Source organism: Euleptes europaea, chromosome 3 (genome assembly GCF_029931775.1).
Source record: "Euleptes europaea isolate rEulEur1 chromosome 3, rEulEur1.hap1, whole genome shotgun sequence".
In the NCBI taxonomy this organism is placed as follows: Eukaryota; Metazoa; Chordata; class Lepidosauria; order Squamata; family Sphaerodactylidae; genus Euleptes; species Euleptes europaea.
Window position 1 is genome coordinate 96,922,824 of NC_079314.1, and position 21,281 is coordinate 96,944,104.

General features: G+C 42.8%; 1 protein-coding gene across 1 annotated transcript in view; it reads right to left on the reverse strand.

Moving 5' to 3' along the window:
* The window catches only part of ALDH1L2 (aldehyde dehydrogenase 1 family member L2), a 31,856-nt gene extending 11,490 nt beyond the window's left edge, over positions 1-20,366 (reverse strand). Inside the window, exons 1-13 of the mRNA XM_056847547.1 lie at positions 20,316-20,366; positions 15,446-15,590; positions 14,325-14,559; positions 12,170-12,335; positions 10,889-10,990; positions 9,338-9,427; positions 8,227-8,361; positions 7,812-7,937; positions 7,052-7,143; positions 6,511-6,658; positions 5,685-5,804; positions 3,932-4,059; positions 735-885 (exon numbers count right to left, since the gene is read on the reverse strand). Coding sequence (XP_056703525.1) covers positions 735-885; positions 3,932-4,059; positions 5,685-5,804; positions 6,511-6,658; positions 7,052-7,143; positions 7,812-7,937; positions 8,227-8,361; positions 9,338-9,427; positions 10,889-10,990; positions 12,170-12,335; positions 14,325-14,559; positions 15,446-15,590; positions 20,316-20,366 — 1,689 coding nt within the window. The remainder of the gene's footprint in view (positions 1-734; positions 886-3,931; positions 4,060-5,684; positions 5,805-6,510; positions 6,659-7,051; positions 7,144-7,811; positions 7,938-8,226; positions 8,362-9,337; positions 9,428-10,888; positions 10,991-12,169; positions 12,336-14,324; positions 14,560-15,445; positions 15,591-20,315) is intronic.
* Positions 20,367-21,281: the final 915 nt, after the last annotated feature.

The following is a 21,281-nucleotide window of genomic DNA, read 5'->3' on the forward strand; positions in this document are numbered from 1 at the left end:
TCAGAGCAGATCACAGAATAATAACATACAATATTACAGGAAGTAGCATCACGCAGATGCGGGGAAGAGGATGCACAGGTACCTGCTTCTTGCCCTGGCGTGGGAGTCACTTCCCTGGGGATGCAAGTCTATATCCTTGCACATGAAAATGAAGGGGGGCTGTTCCTTGCCCCAAACAGAGTTTTTGCATTCCAGGTGCTCAGAACATCTAGGCAATGGGCACACAGATACTTAACAACAGCAATGTTGGGGGATGGAGTAACTGGAGAAAGAATCACACACCCCACGCAAATTTGCAATTTGAATTCTGGAGAAATGTGTGGCAGGGAGGGAGACCCACAGTGGAAGTGGTAACCTGAGGGATGCCAGCTGAAGAGTCAGCCTCTGCTCCACTATCCCACTCTGTACAAAAGAAGGACCTGTCACACCAGTCCAAGCTAGGTGCTATTCCCTGTCCCGTACATCAGCTCCCAGTTCAGGGTTGCTAGCAAAGTTTACACTTGCTGTTCCTCAGTGTCTGTGCATCACCCTCTCTTTTGGCGAACTCGTCAGGAGCCAGATCTGAAAATGTGATATTCTTGGATCTGAAACATTACCTTGTGAAGAGATTTCTTTGTTCTATGCTATACATGACTGACATTTAAGGTGCTTTAGATTGATCATCCAGTCTAAAGTACTGAAATGTACAACAGTATAGTACCATTTTGTTCCCTAAATATCCAAAATTTGCTTGCCTGTATTTTGTCACACCATCCAGCAAAGTATCGGAGTGTTTGCACAGACATTCCTACGTGGGTCTTCAAAGCTAGAGTGTAAACAGCTCCTGAGTCGATGGCTTCAATGGTTGCCAGTTCCTCTTGGTGCTCCTCCATCAGATCTGCAAGTCTTTAAAACAGAAACAGAACACAAAACTTAAAACGACATGTTTGCATGCAGATGTGAGCCATCGAATCGCTTCCGACTTACAGCAACCGTATAAATTAATGACCTCCAAAAAGTCCTATCATTAAAGCCTTGCTTGGGTCTTGTTGGACCTTCCTCTTTTCCTACAACTTTTCCTAGCGTTATTGTCTTTTCCAGTGATTCTTGTACGATAGCCTCAGTTTAAACATTTTAGCTTTAATGGACAATTCAGGTTTGATTTGATCTAGAACCCATTGCTGAAATAACAAATGCCCTGAATTAGTTATTGATGAGAGTGGAACCACTGACTTTAGTGAGATGATTGCATTCTTTTATTTGAGTATTGTGGTTTTCATACTTCAAAAACACAGAAGGTAGGGTTGTAAAAAAACATTTCATATTTCTGTGCACTCATATGGGGCATTGTCTGATGCAAGAAGGGTCCTTTTCATCCCTTTTAAACATCAGACAAAAGATTGACCTAAGGTGCAAGTGCACTACAGGTGTCCTCCAATTCTAATGGATGCTTTAATGTGTAGCCACAGGTTAAGAAATCACAAGAAAATAGAAGTTGCAATATGCCAAGGGTTTTATTATGCCAACATTGCACCTCCCAGCATACAGTCCAGGATTCCCAGCATCATCTGTACAAAAGGGTAGAAAGTCATGTTTTTGGGTCTGCCCAGGTGCTGTATGATTCTTTCATGTGATGAATAAACAGGTCGAAGACTGAAGAAATCTCCACATAAAAGTTCTCCTAATATCTTGCTAATCTTGGAAACAGATATGCAAAATCAATCTCATATTTTACATGCCCTTCAATGTTCTCCAGTCAGAACCAGGAATGGAATACATTAGCTCTTCCTTGACTGGAACAGGAGGTAGCACTGGGGACAGTGGGAGATTTCTGCTTCTTGCTGCAGGTCCCCCACTACATCTCACTATATTCTGGAGCATCTACCAACCCTCATGAGCCACTTTGGGGTGGGCTGGGGTGGGGGCTTGGACGTGGCTACATGGGGATAGATCTGTTCCATGACCTCATTCCATTCATGGTTCATTGGATCCAGTCCATTGCTATCTAAAAATACCCAAAAACATTACAATCGAGGATGCTTATGGAATTCACCCCTCATTCGGATTTCTGCTTGAATTCTGTTGTTCCAAAGTATCTGCTCTTGTTTAAAGAGTGACATGCATGTGTTTGTGTGCAAACAGGCTATGCTTTTCTTCCCAGGTTACCATTGCTTACGAACAAGAAATGTAATGATTAAATACACAAACAAATGAATTGGGGAAGGCAAGCCAATATAACAAAGGAGAAGGATCCAATAACAACAATAAAAGAGGGGGAAAGCAACATGGGATAACTGCTAGAGACACTCATCTACCAGCACAAATATAATATAACTACTTTAAGGAAAACAGCAAAATGTAACCATAGAAAAATTTAAAACAATTATGTGCAATTAACAATATAGTGGTGAACAACAAAGAGTTTATCTGGATAAATAAACAGAAATACAACGACGAACATATCCTGGAAAATCATGAATACAAGCTAGCAATAAATCTGTTGTAAAAACATCCAATAAGAACCAGCCTTTAATCTTCATATTGTCCGCACCTTTTTTATGAGGGTGGGATGATTTTCACTCATAAGCCTGCTAAACTTGTCAGCTTGCAGCTATGTTCCTTATTGTTTACAAAAGTATTTGTTGTTGACTTTCACTCATTATTTTTAAAGTTACGTTCTTTGATCAAAAAGCAGCCACAAAGCAGCTGTCATGGTAGAGGGAAAGGGGGCACAGTAACAGCAGGAATAGAAATGTACGTGAAGCCAATTATTTGCTAGTAGCAATTTAATGAATAATCCCCATTGTGTTTTGAGCATTTTCAACAGCGGAAACAGCTCAGCAGCTAAACAGACAGAAAGCTCCATCTCCTGATGCTTGCATTTGTACTGTGTCTTCATGCATCGGTGTTATGCAGTTAGTTCACTGTTTGAAAACTTCCCTTTGATGAAAATATTTGAAATGCTTTTGCAGTTGTTTGCTAATTTATTGCAGATCATTGACCTTCCCTGTTGCAATTTAAAGTACCCACAAAACAATACAAAAATTAGAGAGTGACATCCAGTTATCCCTAAACAGGAGGATGTGATGAATGTATCTAATGTAATCTAATCCCTATAGTTCAATGTTCAGAGAGAGCCCATGTGGGTAGAAGTTATATAGGGCTGCCCAGGGGTGAAAATAATTGAAATTTCTTACCAATACTGTCTCTCTTGAGGGATTCGAAACAGAAGAAAGGAAGTACCAGTTCAGACCCTTACTGGCCATCCATACTGGCCCTTACTGGTTTATTTTCACCTCTGGAACTTGTACTTGTGCGTTACACTATGGTCATTCTTTCACATGAATAGAAGAGATGCAATAAGAACTCTCCTGAGGCAACTGGAGTGGACTAGCTGCTGCAATGCAAACATTACTTTGCACTAAAGGCACGAAATAGCCTTTCCTCAAATGGTGAATGTCACAGAGACATCCCTCCCTGTTCCCCCTTGGGCCAAATTCCTCAGTAGATCCACTCCCAGTCCAAATAAGCCCTTTAATTAGTTTTCATCTGTGGAGCATCTGTATGCCATGCAAGGGAAAGGGGTGGGGGTGCTGGTGTTGCACTGCTAACAATCGCATTAGCATTTGGCATAAGGTTCAGACCCTCCTTGCAGGTGCTCACAGGGCTGAGCTCCTTGACCAGCAGAAGCAGCACACATTATGTGAATCATAATGCAAATATATGTAAATTTGATTGGACTGCATAAGCTGCACATAGTGCAGAATTAAATTTTTCTTGGCTCAATTTTTATTAATTTTTTTGCACAGCAAATGATGGATCTGAGCTTGTAATATATATTTCATTCATTTGTGGAGGAAAAAATTAAATGACTGACACTGAGGTGGAGCAGACAAAACAGCTTTAAAAAGAAACAAACATACTGAAATGTGACTGATTAATCTTGCCATACCTGTACATTAATCTCCCTCGTTCTCTAGCATTCATTCTTCCCCATTCACCTTGCTCAAAGGCCTCCTTTGCAGCTGCAACTGCTTTGTCAACATCACTGATGGTAGCCAGGGACACCTGGGCAATCACCTGTCATGAAGATAGAGAGATACTAGCTCAGATTGTACTTTGGTTTTAAGGCTTGCTCCTCTTACGTATTGATGCAAACTAGTTTTTTTGCATGGGTAGAGGGGACAAAAAAGTGAATCCATCATTCATTGTTATGCATTACTTGGGTCCCTTTCAAACTGCCCTTTTAATCCATTTGAGCCGCAGGTTGCTAATGGATTTTTTCTGTCATTTCAGACACAACCGTTTTGGCTCCTGGCTGCCAAAAGATTTTTTTTTTTACCTTGTCAGAAAAGCCGCTTGTGTCTCTTTGGCATCCTGGGGCTCAGCGTGTTAGCGTGTTCTTTTTCAGCTTTAAAAAAAAAATCTAAGATTAGTGCTATAGTGCTATAGCACTAATCTTAGAATGCTTTTAAAAAGCCAAAAAAGAACACACAGCGAAAAAGAGAAAAAAGCGCGGGGCTGTTTGAAATGGCCAGAACACTTCAGAGAGCTTTAGAGACAGCTCATTAATGGAGTGAAATCAGCTATGTGATACACCCGTCCCTGTATCGCTTCACTTGGAATCGGGCCAACAATGGTAATCTGAAAGGACCCTCAGTTTCAGTCTAATCCACCAAAACAGATTGTGCCGGAACAACAGACAGGGTTCCCTGTCTATCAACCACTCTGGTTTTAACCCTGTGCATAAACTAGGTTGGAAGGATTAGCAATATTTTATGTATTTATTCAAAAGACTTAGGTCGTTTATGTATTGGTACTTTCAAGTTTGCCCCTGGTCTGTCTTGGTTTCTCCTTGGAGTTATGCGTGAGTTTTCTGTCCATTAGAGATGACCTTGCTGCCAGCCCTCACAATGTCCAGGTCTTCCCATTCCTCTGTTAACCCGAGACGTCCATCTTCTCTGAGTAAAGCCCAGGTGAAATCCCCATGCAGAAGGCAAAGTGTGGGACATGCAAGCTTGGTTTTGCTCACAGCCAATTACAAAGCAGCATGTCCAGAGGCAGGGATTCAAATACTTCCTGCTTCCTTGGAGCTCTTTTTGAGCAGAAGAAAAGCTTTTTAAAACCGAGGCTTGGATTTCTCTCCCCCCTTTCAGATTGCTCCGGTGGGCTTTTGTTGTTGTTCTTAAAATGCTTTTTTATGCGGCAATTGGGTTTGGGGGGGGGGGATTTCCTCTTACAGTAAGCACTACAAGTAAGCCAATTACAAAGCAGCATTTAAAGGGGCAGGAGCTGATTTGAGTTTAGAGACTGCTGGCACATAAATTCCCAACAGGAAAGTGTGGTGCCAGCCAGCAACGAACCTCAGGTAAAACTCCCATGCATAAATGACCTTATATCCCACCTCTATGACTATGTTGGCTTACGGTATAAACAATAAAATGACAATATAATAAAAAGCCAGGACAAATATCAAAGACAAAACACAACCAACTATTAAAACAGAATAAGGTGATAACCGTTGAAACACCATTAACAAAAAGAGCTTTCACAAACCACTAGTAGCAAGACAGGGATAGCTAAAACCAACTATAGGAGGTCTAAAGGGTTTGTCTTTTATCTGGCACCAAAAGGAATGCAGGTGGTGCCAGGCACACCTCTGTGGGAAGGTACATCACATGGTTTACATCGCATAGTTTACTCACTGATCCATCAGTTGGATTTATAGAGTCATATGTTTTTCCATCTTCAGCATCTATAAACTGTCCGTTGATAAAACATTGATGTGGCATCTTTACAGTGATATTGTTGACATCTTTTGAAACCTTACAGCATAACAAAACACAAGTTTCAATTTCCCCTATATGCAACACACATGTAAACATTGTGTTTTGGTGGAAAACAGAAGGTATAGAAAATGCCCAAGTATTCATGTGATTATCAGATCACGCCAATGAGAAGAAAATTGAATAAAAATCCTATCCATCTTCAACAAGATTGTCCAAATATCTAGTGGCATAATAGCAAGACTTGCCACACCACTAAAGAAATACACAGGATAAAGGTGTCTGGTTGCATTCAGACATTACAGCTTTGGAGTTTTTTGTGGAAGGCACAAGCATGATTTATTTCATTTCTCATATACTGCTCCCTTCCCTTCCCTGCTGCATGCAGATCAGCAACTGAAGACTTTCTGATTTAGAAGGTCTTCAGTTTGTTGTGAGGGGCTGGCCACATGCAAATCTGGTGGGTTTTCTCTCTCTCAATAAGTAGGTTTATAATCAATAAAATCCTGGGAGGATGAGGGAATGTGCAATCCCAAAATAAACCAGATTTGTGGTAATCATAGTCAAACTCCAGTTTGCTCTTGATGTCTGAACAGAGTTTTGGTGTTCATATAAATGTTACATAATATATTTTGCCAAAATCCCTCCATCCTCACCTTCTTCATGCATCTCATAATAGCATCATTTTCCTTTTTATATTGTATGAGAGAATGTGAAATCAGAGTCAAATGAAAAATCAACTTACATAATCTATGACTAGTTCTTCCTCCTTGTCGTCTCCTCGATGTTTCCGGACAACCATTTGGATAAAGTCTCCAAATTTAGGTGCCATGTAGACATCTTCATTCTGTAGCTCGAGGCCACCACAATTTTGCTTAATCTCTTCAATCATTCTTAAGATATAAGATTAGGGGGGAAAGGGGAAACATAGGTCCAAACAACCACATAGGGGATTTTTGTGCAACTTTTTGGTATCTTTTTCAGTTTTCCCATGATAGAGCTCAATAGGCTATGTAGTATGTCCTTGTCAGAAATAGCAAGGCTGACATATCAGTATCTGACAGTATCTGAAATGACAGGATCTAGATTGTGGGCATCTAGATGGAAAGTATCTGGAAAGTCCCTGACTGATGTCATTCAGGAAACCAGCCTGAACCAGTTTAACCCAAAGCTGATGCAAGGTCCAGCAATAGGTACAGTGACTCAGTATTGACCTGATTGGTGGCTGGTAGTAAGGAAGTGTGTAGAAGGGACTAGATCGTGACTACTAGAGGAGGATGACTTACCTAACAACATCCATAGAGGACGCTCCAGATTTAAAGAAGTCGGTGGAGTCCTCAATCGCAGCCACGTTGCTCAAAATTCCTTTCCAAATGGACTGCAAGAGAAGGAAAATATCTGATATGATAACACAAGCAAAGCCATCTATCAAGGTGTCCAGAACAGCTGGGCCGTTCCTGGTTTCACTGACCCACTAGGTGAAGAGACCACCTTTTCTGTGGGAGCTCCAGTTTTGTGGAATTCCCTCCCTAAACAAAAGAAGGGCTTGAAGATTTTTTTTCCTTAATCACCCAGACATTTGGCAAATGAGTCTACTGGCTGTTTAAATTTGTTCCGACTGCAGTTTTCACCTGTGCTTTTATTGCACTTTGACATCTTTCGAACATGTCATTAAATTGTTTTGAACTCCAGAAATGCATGTTGTCCCCAAAACTACAGCTGCTAAAACCTTATACCTTTGAATCAGGCACTGTGTGTGTGTGTTTCCACAGGAAACTTTACAACAATTTAAAACAACACACGAAGTAATCCACAAACTAAATCCAAAATCATTTACGTGCATATTTAAGCAATCAGTTTGTGTATTCCCAGGGATTTATTGCAGATTATCTTCAAAGGATGCATGCACTTACATGATCTTGCATTTGTAATTGTGATATTGGATAATTTAGCAACCCTTTGCTTTGTCTTGATAGCAGCTATCATATTAAAAATTATTATCTTTGTGGCTTTCCTCTAAAACACAGAAATTATTCACAGAACTACCTTGATATGTTCTGCCATCTTTTTCTCCTCTTCAGTGAGATCTATAGCAGACACCTCATCACTAGAAAAATATTTAGATGCTGGGATCATTCTTCCATCTTCAAACTGTAGATTTCTTACCAGCAACTAGAGAAAAAAGGATTACGTATAAACAGTGCAATGGTGAATAGAATCAATGGGTTTAGAAGGGTGTAACTCTTCTTAGGACTGCACTGAAAGACAGCTAGGAGGCGGGGAGGAAAATATGAGAAACGGAAATTTGTTTCTAAACAGTTGTACCAGAACATCTATTTGCAGTGCTGTCATAAACCTAGTACTGGATTTGTATAAAAAGTTCCCATACATTTTTCTCCTGATATTTTCCAGAATCGACTGTTATATCTTTCATTTAGTATCATAGTTTTCAAATGCTTACCATCTTTCTATCATTGCCAAAAACAACAAGCCCATTCTTGGTTACAAGTCCAGGTTGGGGGGCTCCTTCTATTGCCAATTCTTCACCAGGGGGTGCTGAACTATCAAGTAATGTTGACCCATAGAAAGTAACCCTCTACAAAAACAAAACAGAATGAACCATGAATAGCTGATAAATGTTGGCTGAAATGGTGACCTGTTCATCCAGGAATAAAGGTATTTATGGCAAAGGCCCTTTTGAAAGCTCTTATATTTCAAAAGTCAAATAGAGAGATTGTAGCTGAGGCCCTGAAGTGTTGCTGCCAGCAAGTCAGAGTAGACAATACTAAGCTAGATGGACCAATGGCCAGTCTCAATAGAACATGGCTTCAAATTTCCAGGTATTTTATTATTCTGATGTCAAAATGACATAATGAAAAACAACAAAGAGGGCTGTGGCATCATAAAGCTGCCTTATACTGAAGCAGATCATTGGTTGATCAAAGTCAATACTATCTACTGAGACTGGCAGCAGCTCTCCAGAGTCTCAAGTAGAGGTCTTTCACATCACTGGTTACCCGATCCTTTTAAGTAGAGATGCCTGAGATTGAACCTGGTACCTTCTGCATGCAAAGCAGATGCTCTACCATTGAGCTATGGCCCCTCTGCATGGGATTCTCAAATCACATGAATACTAAAATAAAATGTTAATTTCTGACTCTTTATGGGTTTGGCAAATGTGGGGAGAGACAAGACAAAACAAAAAAATAACAACAACCCTGCTTTTACCTTTCAGTGAGTGGACCCTTTCAAAGAACTATTTGTTCTTTATGTAAGAAAATGTGTGAAAGCCAACAAATTCACCTCAAATAATGTATTTTGTGCAATGTTTGATTCAGGAGAGAAAGCCAAAGTATTAACATTTCTCCTTCATCCACTTCTTTAATGCCAGGAAGTACACAGTGTTACCAAATCAGTCATCAGCCTTAGAGCATTCTAGCTGTGTGATGTCCATGTTTGTTTATTTGTTACGGGCAAAGGCCAGCATAAAATTACAAAACAATACTCCAACCCATTTTTTCCTGACCCATATTCATATTTTTATCAACACACCTGTCATTCACAGAGCTCACCTGACCATCAATCAGTGCCCAAGCACCAGGTACTTTATCATGTCCTCTGATCCAGTTGTGCAAAGCTACTGCTGGTTGATCCCAAGAAATCTAAGAAGCCAAGACGGTCATATTATCAAGTCCTTTCAGGTATAGTAACTATTATGCAGAATATATGAATACTATCAAACAAGAAGTAATTGCTGGTTACATGGAACAGATTATGGGTTGGTTTAAAATTAGAAAAGGAAGAGGTTTCCATTTGGAGCATGCCACTGGAGAAATAACATTGTAATATTCCCTGTGACAGGAAGAACAACCTGGTAACTTCCACGTTGTTCTTCCAATGGTAACTGAAGGAAAAGATAGATGGGAAATATGGGAAAGAAAAGGAACAGCTTAAGGCAATATTATCAAAATGTCTATTATGGATTTTTTCAACTTGTAACACTTATGAAACAGGAAACAATGGTTATTTTTAAAAAGGTAAACAGAAAATAGTATATATCACAGTATATAGCTTATGTACTGCCCAGAATAATACTGTAATCATTATAAGGAATGAAGCAGTCTGTGTCTGTACAAGCTATGCTTAATTCTCTTTCTTTTGCTACATAAGAACATCAAAATGTAAGGTTTACAAAACATTTCAAAGCACACAGAATATTCTAAGGCACATTGTGAGGGATGGTCTTGAATACTTCATATATGACTGATCATATTCTTGCAGTGGGTGCATATTATTCTTTTTACTATAAATGATAGAGGGAAAACTCATAATTTTAAAAAATCCATTATGACTGTACTCTTGAGAACACTCTCCTGGGAGTATGTCCTATTGAATAAAATGGGACTTGCTTCTGAGTAGACCAACTTAGGGATGCTCTGACAGAGGATGGACTCATTTTCATTAGCTGCCAAAGGAAAGAACACCTGTTACACACTAGTTTCTAATTATAAAGGGCTGTTACTAAGCCATTCTGTACTTCCTTGGAATGCATTCAAGCATACGGGTGAAAAGGTCAGATATCATATGACAGTAATTACTTCAACCTATTACGATACAGCCAGATAACACACACATGGAACACAAATGCAGCACAACCACAATATTATGAAAGAGCATACTTCCCTGTTAATTGATGAAAAGCAATTGGCACTGAATTCAAAGATCAGTGAAGTCCTTTGATGGAATTTGGGTGTGTTTTTGTTTAAATTACAATACCATGGCATTTAATAAGCTTAAAATAAAGTTAGGTTTACTGTCTGCAAGCTTTAAATGAGTCTCCTAGGCTAGAGCATCAAACTAGAATCTGGGAGACCCAGATTCGAATCCTCACTGTCCCATCGAAGCGTGTGCTGGATGACCTTAGGCCAGTCACACACTCTCAGCCTGACCTACTTTACAGGATTGTTGCAAGGATAAAATGGGGAAAGGGAGAACCATGTGTTATGCCTTGAGCTCCTTGGAGGAAGAGTGGGATAAAGATTATTGACATCTTCCTCTTTTGGCACTATGCATCAGAAGCCACAGCCACACCTTTCACAATAGCACACTGTTGCCAACATTACCTCTGCATTTTCTTTCCTCTGGATGCCTTCATAAGTAGCCCCTTCTTCAGACTGGGGGTTATGAGGAGCTTTACCATCAGCAATTAATTGCACGGCTTCTACCTAAAGAAGCAACAACAAAAATAATATTGATCGTTCCAGCAGACTAAACTTTTTTCTGGACAGCGTTTTTCAAACAGATCGTCAGAAAAGCCCAACTGTGTAATCCTTGCAGTTACTTCAGATGAAGGCAATTAAAATCAATTAGCTTAAAAGAGTGTAAGTCAGCAGAGGACTACACTGCAAGACATTCAAGTCAGGCAAAGTGCTTTGATAGCAATCCCTGAAACCAACAAATCAACATTTCTCTATAGCAGCAGCTGATGTCATGCACTGGTACAGTGCCCACGAGCTACGATCATGCAGTGCATCGGTTCAGCTGTGAATTCACTGCATAGGCATCAGTTAAGCAAACCACTGCCTTTCAGCCATAGTCCACCATTTTTACTAGAATGATGATAATAATGGCTGTCGGGACCTGCCTGGCTCAGTGTTAGAGAAAGGAGGTAGTTTCCTTGGAGAAGGATTCCTTCTACTTTCCATGCAATACCTGAGGCTCAGGAACAACAGGATCCCCAGAGGGAAACGCCAATCTCACTACTCAAAAGGATAATCTATCTAGGCAGCCAGTGGAGATGGAAAAGCAAGAGCTCTAGGTTAGACCCATCTGTCTCAAAAGTCCTATAGTGCTTCCCAACAACAAAGAAGGAACTAGGAGGAGGAGTGCACGTCTGCAGCTCAGGATATCCAGCTGCCGAGTCTTACTTGGGAACAAGGAGCTGAACTCTCAGTCTTGGCAGAATCAGAGCTGACCAGGAAGAGTAGGGTGGAGTCATCAAGCCCTCTAAGACTGCTGAAATCTGATCTGTGCTGGTCCAGCGTTTTCCAAGACTACTGCATGCTTCAGGCCCTTGCCTTCCTCTCCAGTTACTGAATCATGTGGACAGCTCCTGCACTGATCTATTCTTGGCTACCAGTCTTCAGCCCTTTGCTCCCTTGACTGACTGACAGCCCTGGCTGGTTAGGAAATGGGGCAACTGGCCTACTTTGGTGATTGCTTCAAACAATTCCTGCAAAAAAAATTATGTATACAGCACACTTTGAGCAATAAAAAATGTGACAGAGTTAACAAGAACTGTGATGCCAATCTATTCTATGGTCTGTTGCTGTCTGTTGTTTGAATTCTGCAGTCTGTTGTTTGAAGTGTCGGCCAGTGTTCCTTCCAGTTTGGAACCTCCTTACCATAGCCTTTATTCCTTCCGGGAAAAGAAACCGATTGTACAGGTCATCCACGGTATCGTTTGGACCAACATCACATTCTCGCTGCAGGAGAATTGGGCCAGTGTCCAGACCATCATCTGCCCAGAAGATTGTAAATCCTGCTTTTCTGTCTCCCTGAATTAAAGTCCTGATAACAAGTAAGGGGGACATGAATGAGATCAAACCAAAATAGTTAGAAATAATAAATATCAACATTTTTCATTCTAGGCTCTGAAACAGATACACAGATGGCCTTATGCTAGAAGAAAGTGATATAGAAATAATTTATTAATCGTTTTCTGTAACTTCTGCCCCATGATTTATAGGACTGGGGGCTTTAGGGCGGCAAACATGTGCTTTAGACCAAGACACACTGAGGTCTACGGGGTATGTTTCCAAATAATCATGCATAGCGTTAGGTTGCATGTGCTATATATACATAACTATGCAAGAAAGAAGTCAAAATGGGTAAAGCCAAATCTACAGGTCACTTCCCCCCCCCTCCATTTGCTACTCTAGAGGCAGAAGATGGGCAGAGAGAGAAGCAGGGAGGAGAACAAATATGGGAATAAGACTTGCCCACACACCACTCAGAAAAGTAAGGGAAGTTCGTCACCCTCTCTCAACTTTTTGTGATCTATTTCTTAGGGTTCCAGACAGCTCCCAATGATCACAGTGCTTCTCATCCTGCATAAACAGCACCACATTTGGCTGCTGGTTTTGTGTTGTCTAGTTCTTTTTCAGAACTTATCAGAATTGCCACTAATTTCCTACTTTAAAAAAGCTTTCTAAAATCCTGTGGCCAAGGAGTTTCACTGGTTTTTCCGTTCTGATTTTAACTAGAGTGAACTGCTCGTATTCATTCCAGGAGAGAAACAAATGCTACTAGTTTGAAATGCTAAAATTTCCTTCATGTGGGAGAAGTTTTCATTTATTATTAATTTTTTTTAAATCCCACCTCCCCCCAGAGGACTCAAGTCAGTGTCCAGAGTTCTCCTCTTTTCCATTTTATCCTCACAACAACCCTGTGAAGTAGGTTAGACTGGCAGGCGATGTTAGCATATAATGGCACTGAATGGCTTTAAGTTGTTATATCTTATGGTTTTATTATATTGTTATACTTTAGCTATTTCATGTTGTTAGCTGCCCTGATCCCGGCTTCATCCAGGGATGGAGGGCGAGATAGACATTAAAAAATAAATTAAATAATGAGCTTAATGTTTAATGTGGATTTACATAGTCAGTATAAGGTCCAATTTGTCTAGGAACCATCTTATTGTGTTGGCACTGGATTTTATGGCAGGTCAGTAGAAAACAATGGTTGACTTCCTAGCTCAAAAAAAAAATTGTGGACCACCAATGATGAAGCCCCGTGGCGCAGAGTGGTAAGCTGCAGCACTGCAGTCAAAAGCTCACGACCTGAGTTCGATCCCAACGGAAGTTGGTTTCAGGTAGCCGGCTCAAGATTGATTCATCCTTCCATCCTTCCGAGGTCGGTCGAATGAGTACCCAGCTTGCTGGGGGTAAAGGGAAAATTACTGGGGAAGGCACTGTCAAACCACCCCATAAACAAAGTCTGCCTAGTAAACGTCGGGATGTGACATCACCCCATGGGTCAGGAATGACCCGGTGCTTGCACAGGGGACCTTTACCTTTACCTAATGATGAAGCTGTTCATAACCTTCTTGGAGAGAGAATTCTGCAAACTAGGGGCCAGCCGCTGAAAAGAACCTCTCATGAATCCCCACCACATAAACGTCATAAAATAAATAAATTATGCAAATGGAGAAGAAGAGAATAAAATAAAGGAATTTTCTGGATGGTCTCTGGGCCTGGATAGATTAATATGGATGGAGGCAGTCTTTCATGTACATTTAGATCCTTACAAGGTCAGCCCTTTGAATTGGGCCAAGAAACAAACAGAAAGCCAGAGTAGGTGGTATAACTCTGGTTTATGTGTTAATTGCAGTGAACGCATTGCTTCCTCTTAGCTTTACAAAGTTGCCACTGTGCAGTACTATATGCTTCTGCTCCTCCAAGCACGTTGTTGTCTCATGCCTCTCTCGGCATCCTTCTGGCTCCCCCCTCTCCCCATCCATCATATGAATAGCTGTTTAGCTAGGCCTTGTTTACTCACCAGTTGATTGCAGATGCTCCTCTGTGACGGGGAAGGATTGATGGATGGTAAATAATAGAGCCATGCTTTGGACTGTCAATAACATCCATGGGAATAAACTGTGTGCAGAAGGGAAGTACATTCAGCTCTGCTCCAACTGACTTATAGGCTTCAAGAACTTCCTGGATAGGCTTGCCTTTAACTCTCCACTTTGGGAACTTAAATACAGGGGTTCCATCTTTTTCTGCAGCTGATGCTTTGAGGGGGAAGAAAGGAAAACAGATTGCTTGTAAATATTCTGGTTAATTAAGTTCAAAACTCATACATGTAAAATGTGCAAGAGTGTAACAGCTAGTGCTGTATAGTGTTTTGAGTACTAGGATCCGAGAGACCCAGTTTTGAATCCCCATTCTGACATGAAAGCTTAGTAGGTGACTCTGGGCCAATCACACACTCAGCCAAACCTACCTCACACGTTTGTTGTGAGGATAAAATGGAGGAGAGGAGTTGGGTAAGTCACTTTGGATCCCCATTGGGAAGGAGGCAGGGTATAAATTAATGACATAAATAAATACACAAATAAAAGGGTCCTTCCAATGTTACCTTTACAGTGGGAGCCGCTGCAACATGTGTTTCTCCCCCACTGCTCTCAAGTATCATCAGAACATTTACGACATGTGGGAGAAGCCCATGATGTGACATCTTCACACACTAATATCACTCATCCTGGCGAATATGGCAACCTTGGTACAGGGAAGAGCTCCTAGGCTTTAGCTCTTATGTTGTGATGTGGGAGAGTTTAATGTTGCAATTCGAATCTAACAAAGTGGCTCCATGAAAAACGATGCTATTAAAAACCAGTTAAAGTGCTCTTATATTCTCTGTGGTTTTTCCCCATTGTAATCCAGTGTCAGGTGAAGAAGCCTGTGAATGGACTGATTACAATTAATTCAGCTCATGGCTGATAAAGAGATCTTGGTGCCCGGGACACAACAGACGGCCACTTCCCAACAGATACAAATGCAGTGCATTCTGTGTTCCATTAGCCCCATGCAAAGAAAGGTCAACATGAAGCATCCTGACATGGCTTAGACAAGACCCTACTATAAATGTCATGCTCATTTTTCAAGGCAAGTACTTACCCAAAGGGTCGGCCTTTCCATTTTTGTCTGGGACAGTGAACACTCCCACAACTTTGTGGCCTTCTTTTTGCAAATGTCTGTAAACCTCTTGTCCAAAAAGACTCTGACCTATTAAAGCTAGCTTTAGTCTGTTTTGGTAATACACCTGTCAACAAGAGTGAAGAAAGCAAAATACATTTCAGATAACACGAACGCTAACTCATTTCCCCTGAAAATCTCCTTAACAAACTGGCTGACTAGCATGGATTCACCCAAGTAGAAATGTGGTCATAATGTTTGATCATAGTGGGTTGGATCCAACCAGTTTTTGTTGCTCACTGTCACTTAATTCTCTTCTTTACTACAGCCTCCATCCCATTTGGTTTCTGTCCATGCAGGTCCCATATTTACCAGCCATAGACTTTGAGGTGGTCAAAGGAGACCCCTCCACCTATTTTCACCAGTAGAAAAGATGGTTGGATCTAACCCTGTCTACTTAATTACATGCGACTTTTTTGCCACATGCATACACTGTGTGAATTGTGTTTATAAAGGTTTTTCCTACCCTTCCTAGCATATATCAGCATAGCACATAACGTCCTCTTCCCCCACTCAACCATCTTATGAAATTGGTTAGGCTAAAAGATTGATGGTTCCAAGGCCATCTAGCGAGCTTCACGGCAGAGTGAATGTCTGAACCCGGGTCTATCCACTACTCCATGTCAGTCAATCATGATTTCCCACCAAATGGAAAAGAGCAATGAACAGCAGATCCATGAGGCATGAGAAAATAGAAAGAGGGGGAAAAGATTAAGCCACTTCTCCCTGCATGCTATGAATGTAAACAGAAAAGTGCCAGTGGGTGTCTGGGAGGCACAAAACTCTCTTCACACATGTGAAACAGAGTCCTCATGTTCCCCAACAAACATGAGGACTTTGTAATGTGTAGAAGGAACATAAGAGAGAAGTGTACTCTATTATGCATGAAGATCTCACAGCTGTCTATTCAGCTGCAAGGCTGTGTTTAGTTCTGGTGGCAACATATATATTTGTATGATCTCATACGACACTGTTCATCTTTTTCTATATGATAACATTCACGTGTACATGTAAAGTGCCATCAAATCGCACTTGACTTATGGCAACCTCAAGAAGGGGCTTTCAAGGCAAGTGAGAAGCAGAGGTGGTTTGCCACTGCCTTCCTCTGCAGAGTCTTCCGTGGAGGTCTCCCAAGTATCTACTCCCTCCTTAGCTTCCAAGATATGACAAGATCAGGCTATGCCATACCACTTTCCCTCTTTCCCATTACATCCATGCAGGAGCAATATTGAGGAAGTGTTCAGAAAGGCTGTCCATAAATGTTTTCCTTGGCAGCTATCACTTCCATGCTAAATCTCGGACAGCCACCTAAAATTGTCCTGATTTTCATAAAAAGACTGTCTTGAAACTAGGCTGTGTTCGTATAGCTGGCTTAACACAAACACACACACTAGTGATGCTAAGCAGGTGAGGAATTTGTGTGGGCAATCTACCTGTTGCACTGTTGCTATTCAGTTACACAGCACAAAAAGTACCTCAGAGAATGTCCTTTAGTGTTATTCTGGTAGTACTGATTGGTACAGGCAATTAACTTTTCGTAGATAGATATTTGAAAACACATTTGTCTAAACATTTGCAACATTTGCAAAATAAATCAAGTCTTCAAGGTGCCCCTGAATTCCTGTTTCATTCTTAACTCCTTGTCATTAAGAGCATCCTTATTTCTTAGCCACATGAGTTAAATTCTCTTCCAAGTTAGACCTGGAAACCAGCTATCTCTACCTCCCCCATCATTCAAAACTGTGCCTACATGCCAAAGGTTCCATTCCATGCAGGCTAGACCACCAACTGGTGCACACTGGGATCAATCATCAGTACCTTCCATTTCAGCACTGATATTATTCTCTCTCTCTCTCTCTCTCTCTCTCACACACACACACACACACAAATAATAAAATAGCTGCAAACAAGTAACAAAAAAAAGAGTTTTCCCACAGGTGCTACTTTGTTTTCAAGGAAGCCACATTTCTGCAGAGTATTCTTTCCGTTCTCCCATATGCTCCAAGTGGAAATCTGAAGCGAGCCCCTCTCCGTCCTGATGCTACATGCTGTCGCTAGTCATTCAGTCTCATAATTAGCATTGCTGATGCAATTCCAAGGAGCTCAGATTATGCCTTCTTACTATATCAGTGAGTGGATGGAAAACTGAGTAGTATTATCAGAGCCAGTGTGGACCTCGGAGTAGGATCGGGGAAAACCTGGCTTTAAATCACCACTTGCCAATGAAACTCACTGTCTGACCTTAAAAGATAAAGGTCCCCTGTGCAAGCACCGAGTCATTTTTGACCCATGGGGTGACGTCACATCCCGACATTTTCTAGGCAGACTTTGTTTACAGGGTGGTTTGCCAGTGCCTTCCCCAGTAATTTTCCCTTTACCCCCAGCAAGCTGGGTACTCATTTGACTGACCTTGGAAGGATGGAAGGCTGAGTCAACCTTGAGCTGGCTACCCAAAACCAACTTTCATCAGGATCGAACTCAGGTCGTGAGCAAAGCTTTGGACTGCAGTACTGCAGTTTACCACTCTCTGCGCCTCACAGGGTTGTGCTGGAAGAGGGGAGAACCATGTATGCTACCCAGGGCTTTTTGAAAAAAGACGGGATAGAAATTTGCTAAGTAAATCTCAGACCCAGTATGTAATCTATCTAGGCTTCAGGAAAGCAATAGCTAGTTAACTATCTGCAAATGTAACTATGATGGGTAGCCATATTAGTCTGTCAACAGCAGTAGAAAAGAGCAAGAGTCCAATAGCCCCTTAAATACTAACAAAATTTCGGGCATGTTATGAGCTTACGTGAGCCACAGCTTCTGAAGAAGTGAGCTGAGGCTCATGAAAGCTCATACCCTGCCAGAAATTTTGTTAGTATTTAAGGGGCTACTGGACTCTTGCTCTTTTCTACTGTAAATTTAACTGTTTGGATTGGGCTGACTTTCCTACTGGCATAAGTACACAAATGGGGCTTTCTGCGTGCCCCCTCAAAAATTAGTGTAGCTTTACTTCCTCAAGTGACTTTTTCATATCCTGTAAATATCCCTGTTGCAGGAGGAAGGCACCCTGCTGTGGATGGCCCAGGCTAGCCCAACCTCATCGGATTTTGCTAGCAAAGCTAGTTAAGCTCTGGTTAGTACTTGGATGGGAGACCACCAAGGAAATCCAGGGCTGCTACGCGGAGGCAGGCAATGGCAAACCACCTCTAAACATCTCTTGCTTTAAAAACCCAACAGGGTCACCGTAAGTCAGCTGCGATTTGATCACATTTTCCAACACCAGGATGGAAGGCATAAGTTGAGCCCTTCATCCTTTGAAGGGGGAAAAACTGGTTTGATGGGATCTTTTATGTAGGACTCAGAGTCACGTTTCAGGAAAGCGTTTAGCCTCAAAATATTCTTTTTTTAAAAAATCTCTAAAACAAAATGATGTGAGCTTAGGGTAGGAGTTACGTTGCACGCTGCTGCATGCCCACAACACTTTTGCAAACACATTCAATCCAAAAACCACACTAATAGACAGCCTGTTCTGTGTCATTACAGTCTTGGTCTTGGGAAACTGCAAATCTTCACTCACCCATTACTATTATAACCTTGGACCCATCACTATCTCTCAGTCTAACTTAACAAACAGGGCTTTGTTTTATGAATAAAATTGAAATCTCTTTGTAAGCTGTTCTGAATTCCCTGGAGGAAGGTTGGGTTCCTAATTTGATTGATAAATAAACAATAGCAACGAATGTGCTCTCAGGTATTGCATTTTCCCATGCTTTAAAAAAATGCACTTAGAGTGACATAAGAGATACACATACCACAACCACCAAGACAGATGTGCGCATCGGCCAGGAAGCAAGCGAGCTGCTTACCGCATGCGTACACACATCAGCACACCCAACATTTTTTTTCATGGATGCCAAAAATGACCATCCGACAGACAGGCTGCTGCGGTTAAAGATTACACAAAACTAGGCAGCGTTCGGTAAATGCACAGCTGCCAAGCACTGTAGTTCCAGGGGCTGTCCCTTTAAAAACAGGAGCATCCGATAGGAAAAAAAGAACTGCTGGCAGCCCTGGGAGCACTAGCGCTTGAAAGAGCACCGTCGCCCAAATCGATGTGACAAGTGGTTGTTTTAACCCTGTTACCAAAGCTCCAGCGAGGTTCCTCCCCATCCACTGAACACATGAAGCTGCCTTCTACTGAATCAGACCCTTGGCCCATCACATGAACACACGAAGCTGCCTTATACTGAATCAGGCCCTTGGTCCATCCAAGTCAGTCTTGTCTACTCAGACCGGCAGCGGCTCTCCAGGGTCTCAGGCAGAGGTCTTTCACATCACCTACTCGCCTAGTCCCTTTAACTGGAGATGCCGGGGATCGAACCGGGGACCTTCTGCATGCCAAGCAGAGGCTCGACCACTGAGCCGCAGCCCCTCTCCCCTAAAGTCAGTCTTGTCCACTCAGACCGGCAGCGGCTCTCCAGGGTCTCAGGCAGGGGTCTTTCCCATCCCCTACTAGCCTGGCCCCTTGAACAGGCGATGCCGGGGACTGAACCGGGGACCTTCTGCATGCCAAGCAGATGCTCGTCCACCGAGCCACGGCCCCTCCCTCCCTCCAGTTCCTTCCTGCATGTGTTTTCTTGCCACGGGCCCATAGATAGGTAAATCCGCTTTTTAAAACCCCGTCGTTTTGCAAGCGCGAACCAAAGGGCAAGGTGCCACTCTGGTGGGTGGGTGCGTGCCAGCCAGCCAGCCAGCATGCCTGCCTGCGCGCATCCATCCACCCGGCTCCTTGTCCCACACTCACCGCGGCGGCGGTGGAGAACCTCCTCAGCAAACGGTCGGCTCTCCCCAGCATCGTGGGCGCGAGAGGCGAGGGCCTGGCCCAGCAGCACCGGCTGGGAGGAAAGGCGCGGCCGAGCGGCGGAGCGGAGGGATCCCTCGGCCGGCTCCTGGATGCCCAGCCAGCCAGCCAGCAGCACAGCAGCCTCGCGTCTGATGCAACAGACAGGCTGCCATTGGCTCGCAGCCAGGCCTCAGCATTCCCGACGGCCGCGCGCGCGAACGGGGCGCGCGCCAGCTCAGCAGCTCCAGGGGCTTGCTGGGCCTTCCCCGAGCAGCGCTTGGTTTTTTCATCCGGGCGGGGACGCGTCTGTGGCCCTCAGACATAACCGCGCGCCATTTCTGCACGGGAGGTTTGGCCTCGGATGGGCCCCTCTCCAGGTGCACATTTTCCCCGCCCGAATTCTCCAAACTCAACAATAAGATTGCAGAGTTTTGAGAATTCGGATGGGGGAAACGTGCACCTGGAGAGGGGCCAATCCGAGGCCAAACCTCCCGTGCAGAAAGGACCCCAGACATTTGGGGCCCGCCTTTCGTCTTTCCGCCCTCGCTCTGTGGAGCGGGCAGACGCTCAACAGGTTGAGGAGTTCCTGGGCGAGGTGGGACCAGACTTGGGTGAGCAAAGCCAGTGGCGGACTGGCCATGGTGTCAGCTTGCCCGATGGCAAGTGGGCCCTGCGGGGCCCTGGTGAAGTGGGGTCCCTTAAACGTTAGGCAATATGTTAAAAATAAAAATTAAAGGATAGCCTTATAGTTGTGGGAGGGCCCCCTTTGTCTCCTGGCAACCAATATTTTTAGACCCAGTCTGCCACTGGGCAAAGCTGTCTAAGCAAAGCTGTGACAAGGGCAAGGGAAATCCAGCGCACGACGCTGAGGGGTGCAGAAAGAGTTTATCATGACTAAAACAAACGTAGTATTACAGGATGCTGCTG